At 45.4% G+C, this 9,650-nt stretch overlaps 1 protein-coding gene across 1 annotated transcript; it reads right to left on the bottom strand.

The window, feature by feature from the left end:
- Nucleotides 1-960: 960 nt before the first annotated feature.
- Nucleotides 961-7,464, bottom strand: sox19b (SRY-box transcription factor 19b). Its single transcript, XM_020649253.3, has 2 exons — nt 6,521-7,464; nt 961-2,632 (listed from the first exon to the last, which is right to left on the bottom strand). Exons 1-2 carry the CDS (start codon nt 7,180-7,182, stop codon nt 2,377-2,379), a joined length of 918 nt encoding a protein of 305 aa, XP_020504909.1. The 5' UTR covers nt 7,183-7,464; the 3' UTR covers nt 961-2,376.
- Between the last annotated feature and the right edge of the window lie 2,186 nt (nt 7,465-9,650).

Here is a 9,650-nt window from a genome sequence, read left to right as displayed (position 1 = left end):
GCTGAGAAGAACCGACAATAGGGGAAAAAGTATGTTTCAACTTCAAACTGATATGGATGAAGGGGATTTTGAAGGTCTTGTGCTCGAATCAGATGTTAGTGGCTATCTCTACGAGCCGCAATGTAGCGCCGAGGCAGAAGACTGTCGGCTGTGGTGAGGACGAGGAGCCTGTTTGCCTGTTTGCCTATGAACACAGACATAGAGTCTTTTTTCTGCCAGGAATTTCCAAGATGCCAATTAAGTTCTGGAAGAAATCTCAAAATCAGTTGAAGAAACGGGCGTATATGTTGTAGTAAATGTCTGTAAATAGAGGACCTTAGTGGGAGTGGCCTGCAGTGCTGTGCATTCTGGGAGTCATCTGGTGTCCTTCATCCACGAGCCAAAATAAACTTTCTGCCTTTTCTCGGCCAAGAAGGCACCAACTTCAAAATGTATTTCACATTTCTACTACATGTATGACCCAATGTCAATACAGATTCATGTTTCAACAGGTGAAGTATCCCTTTAAGTTCGGAAAGTCTGAATGATTTAACAGCACAAAACAGCGTTGATGCTACAAAGATGTGTGAAATGTAACTGTTACATTTGATAAAAAATGTGCAAAATGTGAATTAATAAAAAGTATGTTAACATTAACAAAACATTTTTTGCCCCTCATGTGATGACGATTTTGACATGAAGTCAGGAAGTCAGGCACCCAATTCTTTCCTGAGTTTCCGAGTTGTTGTTCCAACTTCAGCAGGTGTGCATTTGCATTTTACAACCTGGACACTCATTTTTCCAATGTGTCCGACACCACATGAATGCATCAACACCACTGTTTGTATGTTTGGTTCATAACGCCCAATAAACACAGCGGGAGAACGGGTCCAGGACAGTGTAGCTAATGAAGTGGTCCCTGAATGCATTATGTGTCAGTGTTCCATGAAACGTGTCCAAACATAAATCATGAAAAAAAAAGGCTTTGTACTTTTTATTAATGTTGTCATGAATCCCATAACAAAGATTTTTTTTTTAATCAAAGAGAGACTCTTATTATAAGAGCCTTAAAAATGTGTACATTATTTACATGATGCTACACACAGTAACTCTACACGGCAGCATTTACACACAATTCATTCTAAAAATAGAGATACAAAAGTCAGTATAAAAGTTTTAGTTCTTCGTGTAAACATTCACACATTACTTTCATTAAAAAACAAAACTCCCTTTTTCATAAAGACTGTTTCCACATTTGGTTAGTAGAAAAAAAATGCTTCAAAAAGGTCAAGAGGAACTCAGGTGACATCAAACCTCGGCTTTGTTTTAGATATCTCGTCTGCAGCAGGTAAACAGACTGTAACGTCTGCAGACTGTTTACCTGCTGCTGAAATCTGAAGTAATCTGTTGGAGTGATTCTGAAATATACTGAACTTTGAGTAACAGAAATATCTAAAACCATAAGCCAGGTTTAAAAATACAGAATCCTCTCGGCAGCCCGTCTGAAAGTGGTTTATTATTCTGGTTTGTATAGGTCCATAGCAGCACTAACAACAGATCTGTCAGTCTGAGACACACAGGATTAAAAAGTACAGAAGGACGTGATTACAAACATTTAAAACAAGATGGAGGTGTAAAGATTCCCATTTCCTGCAGGTCAACACACAAACAGGAAGTCAAACACAGAAACGTTTACTGGAAGGAAGACTTTCTGAATCTGCGGTGTGGAGATTAAAACTCAGCTGAAATGTAACATTTCATATTAAAAGCCTAAAAAAAAAGAAACCTCATGACTGCCAGAGCAAAACATGTACAACAAAAGGTCGAAATCTAAAACTAATAATAGAGAAGAAAACGGGCCGCGCGCTCCGTCGGCGTCCTGTGGATGCAGCTGATTGTCTGACAGGTGTTCATCCAGCAGGTACAACCGAACATGCAGACGACTCAACCAAAGCCAAGGCACAGAACGTTCGACTTGTGCTTTTCCTCCCCACTCTCAGAGACTGATCCGTCCTCCAGACTGTCGGGTCGGGCTTCAGACCGCAGACTGGCTCGGCCTGGATCATGAGAGGGACGAGTGTGGAAGGACTTATGAAGGATAAGCTCTAAAGATATAAAAAAGGAAAAAAGACTTGTATGTACAAAATAAACAGACGTGTCATCAGCGCTGTCCTTCATGGAGAGAAGTCTGCAGGAGGGCGGAGGGGGCGGAGCCTTAGCTCTGTACATGAAGGCAGTTTGAACCCATAACAGCTTTTAAAAGAAATCAAACTTTCATCGTCACGTTGCAGGAACACCTGTTTCTGTGAGACTCCTAAATCAATCTTCTGACTCCGCCTCTTGCCATCCAGCTGTGCATTTTGAGCTCCTCCGGCTCCGCCCCTTCCTGTTTCAGTCTCAGATGTGCGTGAGTGGGACGGTCCCGGTGAGGTAATGCTGCTGCACGCTGGTGTAGCCCCTCTGTGCGGCAGAGGGGTCCCCGGCCTCCCCCCCTGGTCCGGGGATGTACATGCTAATCATGTCCCTCAGGTCCCCCTGCAGGGGTCCCCGGTGGTGGTTCGGGTTCCCGGTAGGAGGTGAGTGGGACACGGGTTCTGCCTTCACCATGGACATAACGGGGCTCTGCTGGGGGCTTCCGCTGTACGACATCGGGCTGAAGAGGGAGAGAAGATAAGAATCATTAATTAACATGTCTATCTTCAGTTTCATTCTGGGAAACTTTGAGTCCTGTTCTGCACAATCAGGATAAACAGCTGATGGGTAGACATGCTCACACAGTTTCTTCTATTAAAATTATCTGTAATTCTTATTCACAACACTTTAAACACAAGGAAGCAAAACCTAGGAGACAGAAGAGAGATTGTTCTGGGTTTGAGGGATCTGTAAAACAGAGCGAGGGGAGAGAGAGAGGAGCAGAGAGAGAGAAATAGAGAGAGGAGAGACCGGGCAGAGCGAGCACGGCTTGTTTGCCTTATATAATCATTCAATGTTATTGCGATAAATTCAGACTTGTGCGATGTGTTTACAGCGATAACGATAAACTCGTGATTTATCGTGCAGCGCTCAGCGTCCGGTGTAAACACTCAAACTTAAAACTTTGTTACAAGTCAACACACAGAGAATCAACTCTGAGCCTTTTTAAAAACTCTGAAATTCATCCTCTGGATTACAAACGTCACACCTGATTGTTGATGACATTAATCCTTCGGGGGTCACCACCTCGATAATTATCTCCTGCTCGTCCGCTGACTCCGGGTCAAAATGTACTCGCTGTGTTCGTACGACAGAAAGTTAAAAATCAGGAATAGTCTAAACCATAAGACTAATGTGTGAATCCTCCCGGGAATGTTCAGTACTGTCATTTACTACACACACACACACACGCACACGCGGGAAAGGATCCACAAGTCAGATTTGAACCCGGGCCGTCCGACTTGAGGACTGTAGCCTCCGTACATGGGCTGAGCTCATCAACCACTAGGCCAATGACACTCTGAATTCACGACTTTCTCTGAGAAACGAGAATTTGACATCTTTCAACGTGCTCAAGGTTTAAAGATGAACGAGCGAGATGAACTGCCGAGTCACGATGATGAGACAGATCCAGGATCAGACCCAGGATCAGCAGAGTCCCAGCCGTGTGTCACGCCATCGAGCATCAGTTCAATCATTCTGAGTTTAAGGACATTAAAAACATCTAAAGTGCTCAAATAACTCCTCCTCAGGTTTGAGTGTGAAGGAGTTCTAACATTTCACCTTCAGGATCGTTGAGGACTGAACATGTCGGCAGCACAGATCAACTGTTTGTGTTTTTATTTAAACCGTTCTTCATTTTATTTATAACCTCCAGTTAACGACATTACAGGAGAACTTCTTGAATGTTCTGAAGGACTTTTATTTATCCTTGTTTCTTGTGCGGTCAGTCAGCCTGTTAGGTCTGTAACTGTGGCGTGCAGAGAAACTCTCAAGAGTCTCATCGAGGAGAAAACATCGACTGAAGATCACCACTGAGAAACAGGATGTCAAACTTTAGGTTTTATTTACTAAATGTTTCAAAGGTACGCTCACTTTCCCCTCTAATGATCAAATGTTTGAGTTCAAGTTCTTTTCTGGTGTCCGAAGCTTCAGCGAGGAGATTTGAGTCGTGAAGACGTTTAAAATCATCAAAGTGAAGCTCTCTGAGGCTCATTTCTGCTCGCTAAGAGACTAAAAGGTTAAACACGTCTTTATGAGTTCAGGTTGTTTGGCGTGCGGTCACCGTGGGAGAGGACGAGTGGCAACACGTCTGTCCTGTAACATGACTCACAGACGAGTCATGGAGGGAAACGACTTCACGCAGAAACTCAATCACTTCAATCTGCAGCAGAGGACGCCATTTACACGTCATTCATCACAGTCCTCATGGAAGGGGGGGGGTTAAAGGGGGGAGAGGGGGGTTGGCGGCAGCAGGCCGAGACCCACAAGTGTTATAGGGGACAATGGTTTAGCAGGAGCAGAGGATTGTGGGTAAAGGGACCACACACAGAGCCATCCTGCTGCCATCGAGTCGCACTGATCAACATTCCTGACCGGAGCGAGCAGAGCGGAGCGCCACACGGCACGCATAACAAGCAGGAGGAGAACGCAGGAGGAGGAGGGGGAGGGGGGGAGAGGAGAGGAGGAGAGAGAGAGAGGAGAGGAGACGAGATGAGGAGGAGGGAGAGAGAGGGAGGAAGGAGGGGAGGAGAGAGAGAGAGGAGACAAGATGAGGAGGAGGGAGAGAGAGGGGAGGAGAGGAGGAGGAGGGGGGGGGGAGGGGAGGAGGAGGTTTTATTCAGAGAGCTGAGGGAGAAACTAAAAACATTCATGAAGTTAATAAAATTTATATCGATTAATGAAACATGTCAGACACAAACTGAGAAACTTGAAGAGAAGAAAAAAGACGATGAAGAGTATTAAAGGAGTCTTTGTAATCTGATGTTTAACAGCGAACAGGTGGAAAAACGCAACAGGAGCTAAGTGGTTCTCAACTGGTGGGTCTGGACCCGAAAGTGGGACGCAGAGCTGTTTTCATTTGGTCACTTTTAAAACACGACCTTCTCTTGTTCTGTCTCAGGTCCAAACTTAACTATTTCTGATTAAATATCTAATTAGGCTATCTCATGGAGGAGGAGGGTCCTAAGGCTGAGAATCACTGATCTACATTAAAATGTAAATATGAATCTAAAGATTTGAGACTTTAGGAAACACTGACGATGCAGCGGTAACTCTTCAGTACGTCGCCATGCATCGCAGCTTTTTAATCGTTATTTCAGACGAGTGTCAAGAGTGAAGACGACATCATGACGCAGAGAATCAAAACAACTTCTGGACGCAGTCAGAGCAGATTTATCTGAACATTTAAAAGATTTAAAACATGGATGTCTTGTGCAGAATAAATCAAACTGAGATTTTAAAGTTCAGACTCATTCAGGACCGACTCCGAGCAGACAATGCAGCCGTTACGGTTCGATATGTTGAAGCTTTTTAAGACCGCAAACTTCAGAGAAACTTTAAAGAGTAAAGATACACATGCAGGAAATCTGAGTTATGAAGTCGACTGTTTTCAGAGCAGGGAGGTCTGAAACTTCAGGGAGAGAACAGTCAAAATTATAACAGACTCTCCGGAGACTTCTATCTAAAGTCCGACAAGAAGCCGGTTTATTGAATCCAGTTTGAGGTCTTTGATTATTCATCCATTTAAAACACACACACAGTTAGATTTCACACATTTGGACTTCCTGAGTTAAACTTCGCCTCAAAAAGTCGACACATTAAGTTTTCAAATGTTCCTGTAAATAAAAAAATAGATTAACGATCACATAACATCAGGGAGGTTTTTTTTTTTTTTTTACACCCCTGCAAACTGAATAATCTGATTTGTTCTTTTTGAAGCTCCACCTTGCCCTCTCTCTCTCTCTCTCTCTCTCTTTGTGTGTTTTTAGGAAAGCCTCCATCATGATGTGATTAACAGTTCAGGATCTAATGACTTCTACTTTGAGTTATGAGAAATAAAATCAGGTTGAGGAAGAAGCTGCAGATCAAACTCTCCTCTCACTTTATTAATAAATAAGACTCTCAGTGGAAGCAGAGACTAAACTATTAAATATACAAATTAAAACATGGCAGCTCTAAATGAAAAGTTTGCACACAGAGGGATGTCAGCTTGATGTTCACTACAGGCAGCTGTTAAAGTCACTTTTTTTAATCAACTATATTTAATTTAATCCCGAGCCATTAAAGTGTTCAACAGTTTGGAAGATGACAGATTTATTTAAGGACATCTTTAGCCTCACTAACTCTCACTGAGGACATTTGAAACTTTTAAAGTTCTCTCTCTTTGTCCTCTCTCTGAGTCGGAGTTTAAACACAGATAAATTACAACTTTAGAATCAGGAAGCTGTTGTCACAGATTTCTTTGAGGAAAAAAATCAGAGCACTTAATTACTTTGTTCTCTAACCCTCTACACACCTGTCCTGTCCTGAGCTGAACACTTTGGGACTACTTTGTGTCTCCGCTCACCTGTAGGAGTTGGCTCCGTTCATGTAGGACTGTGCTGCGGTCATGGCGGGGGGGTACTGCAGGGCGGACAGGTCGTACCGGTGCAGCTGCTGCGTGTAGCCCAGCGCCTCGCCCTGCATGCCAGCGTATCCACCAGTGGGACCCCAGCCGTAGCTCTCCATCCTGGGGCTGCCCCCCTGCCCCTGCGCCGCCGCAGCCGCCAGCAGGTTCCCGGCGGACAGCGGGTACTTCCCCACCTGCGCGTCCTTCTTCAGGAGCGGCTTGGTCTTGCGGCGCGGCTTGTACTTGTAGTCGGGGTACTCCTTCATGTGCACGGCGCGGAGCCGCTTGGCCTCGTCGATGAACGGCCGTTTCTCCGCGTCCGTGAGCAGCTTCCACTCCGCGCCGAGCCTCTTGCTGATCTCTGAGTTGTGCATTTTGGGGTTTTCTTGCGCCATCTTGCGCCGCTGGCCCCGGGACCACACCATGAAGGCGTTCATGGGCCGCTTCACCTTATCCATGGGGTCCACTCCGGGTGCGCACGCGGTCTTGGAGCCCGGGTGAGAGTGGCCGTTGCCTCCCATGCCGGTGATGTTCCCGGTGACCGGAGACAGGCCCTGCGCGGTCTGGTGGGAGGGGGGCTGCCCGGTGGGCTTGAGCTCGTGCTCCATCATGCTGTACATGGTGTCAGGTGAAGTTTCAGAACAGGTGAAGCTCCTTTTTGTCGCCGTCCACCTGGCGACGTGCAGCCAGGTTCCCCTACAGGTTCAACCGGGTGATCCGAATCAGCTAATTACGCACGCGCCACGCCCGCAGAGCAGCCTGGGGATCGGTGTGTGTGTGTGTTTGTGTGTGTGTGTGTGTGTGTGTGTGTGTTAGAGTGAGTGAGCAGCAGTCATCACGGAGCGATCCTTCTCACACTTGTTGTTGTCAGACTTCAGACTCACTCTGAACTCAGGTCCTCTCTCTCACAAACTTCTGCTGTCCGCGTGCACTCCGCCGCAGCCAATCACAGCGCGCCGAGCTGCGGGCTGTGCGCGTGCATTAGCAAGTGAAAAGACTCCGACGGTGCGCGAGACACTTGTTGATGGAGGAGGGAAGGAGAGAGAGAGAGAGAGAACAAATCGAACAAATATCTTAATAATCGATTCATTTTGAATCAGTGTTCTGCAGGGCCATATTTAAAATATGACAAACTATCCAGGAGTAGAAAAAATAATAATAATTTAAAGAAAACTCTAATTTATTCATTTGTTTGAGAAAATTCTCTCAAGATTAAACACTTGAGCTAAAGAATCCTGTGTGATTCTTTTTTCAGGAAGTCCTTAAATTCCTGAATATTAAAACCCTTATATTCAGATACGAAAGAAAAGTAAAGGAAACTAAGGATTTAAAAAATAAAGCGCAAAGTTATTAAAAGTTTAACATTTTGCAGGTGCCTAAACCTGCAGTCTTTCAGATAACCAGCAGGGGGCGATCGCTCTGGTTGTCAGAATAAGTCTATGATAAAATGTCCCGATTTCTCAGCTGATTGATTTCCTCATCATTCTCCTTTAAGATCTCAATCTGTAGAAGTCTTCTTCAACACAGCACTAGTGATGGTCCCACTGAGACCTGGTCTACACGTAGGCGGGTATTTTAAAAAACAGAGGTTTTCCTGCCATCCACACACGCTCAGTCCTCGAACACATCTTCATCCTGGAGCGCTGGTGGCGCAGTGGGTTTGAATCCGACCGGTGGCTCCTTTCCTGGAGGTCGTTCCCCACTCTCTCTCCCTTCTTGATTTCTGTCCACTGTCCTTTCTCTCTAATAAAAGCACAAAAAGTACAGAAAATAAATTTTGGAAAAAAAAAAACATCTTCATCCTCATGAAAACTCCAAAACGAGCTTCATCTGTCATGAGCACGCCACATCAACAATCTGTGTTTTAGGACTACAGGAACTTTTTCAGAGTCCCAGGAACTATTAAAAACCTCCACCCCCCTTTTTAGTGATTCTGCGCCGCAGGAACTGTGAACCATTTTAGTCCCTAGAACCCGGTTTAGAAGAACCTTTTCAGCTCCTGCTTCGGAGTAGGTAGTCTCCATGGCTCAGAGGAATCATTCTGCAGTCTGTCATCAGGAGTCTCTGCTCAGTCTTTAAATCCACGGCTTGCAGCTGCTGTTCACCTCCTGATGATCTCTCGCTCAGGTATGTTTTGGTTTCCTGTCGCTGGTCAGTGTCTCACTGTGACTCATTCTAAACAGATCTGATCTACATGTGTTCAAACGATGAGCAGATAAAGCTGCAGGTGGGTGACAGGTGGGCGGGGCATAACCTGCAGAGGAATTCGATTCGTACTTTGAAAAGCAGGCAGGCAGACAGCGAGACAAACAGGCTATCACGGGAGAGATAACGAATCTGAGCGCCGCAAACAGCTGAGAGACGGGTGAACGCTGTGATATTATTGGACGTAAACTCGTCACATTTTGTTTTGTACATCCATGTGTCTCCTCAGCTTTAAGTCTTTGGTACTTTGGAGTATCGAGGTTCATCACTAATCTTGAGGCTCTAACTCCTGATTGGCTGCATTGACCACTCCTCACTAAATCACTGACATGTCTTGATTTGTGAGGCGATATTTAACCTGCTCCAGTCCACGACGATCCAGGGTCTGCAGAGGGAGGACAGTCATGATGGTAGCTGCTCCCCCGACAACCCCTCCGTCAGAACGCCCAAGTAGAACCTGAGCACCAGACCTGGACCCCTGTCCCCCATCCAGGAGGGGGAGAAGAAACGTTGTGTGTGATCTCACCGTCCTCTTCCTCGCCATCACCGACCTTTAATCATCCTCTCTCTCTCTCTGTCAGTGATCGCACAGCTGATTAAGATCAAATTTACTGATTTCATTTGTGTGACTGCAAGACCCAGGTGAGACACAAACCTGCAAATCTGCTCAGGTAAAAGACAGACTCAGAGGTCGTGGGAGGCAAATTCCAACAGTGTGAGCAAAAAATAAATTCTAATAAAAGAGCTTTCACACCTTCAGAAACCTCCTGAAGTGTTGGTGTTGAGCGTCGTGTGTGAACACAAACAGCTGAATGTTTCTCTCTTCACCCAGAGTTTCTCCTCCAGCCTCCTTGTATTTATTCTGCAGAAAGTCAGAGTGAGC

The sequence above is a fragment of the Labrus bergylta genome, chromosome 22 (assembly GCF_963930695.1).
Source record: "Labrus bergylta chromosome 22, fLabBer1.1, whole genome shotgun sequence".
NCBI lineage: Eukaryota > Metazoa > Chordata > Actinopteri > Labriformes > Labridae > Labrus > Labrus bergylta.
This window is presented reverse-complemented; position numbering and strand designations above follow the sequence as displayed.

Excerpts from the sequence above, each read along its gene's own strand:
- sox19b (XM_020649253.3), bottom strand. The coding sequence starts at position 7,182 with ATGTACAGCATGATGGAGCACGAGCTCAAGCCCACCGGGCAGCCCCCC. Across the intron at positions 2,633-6,520 it reads AACGGAGCCAACTCCTACAG|CCCGATGTCGTACAGCGGAA; the intron begins GTGAGCGGAGAC and ends CTCCCTCTTCAG.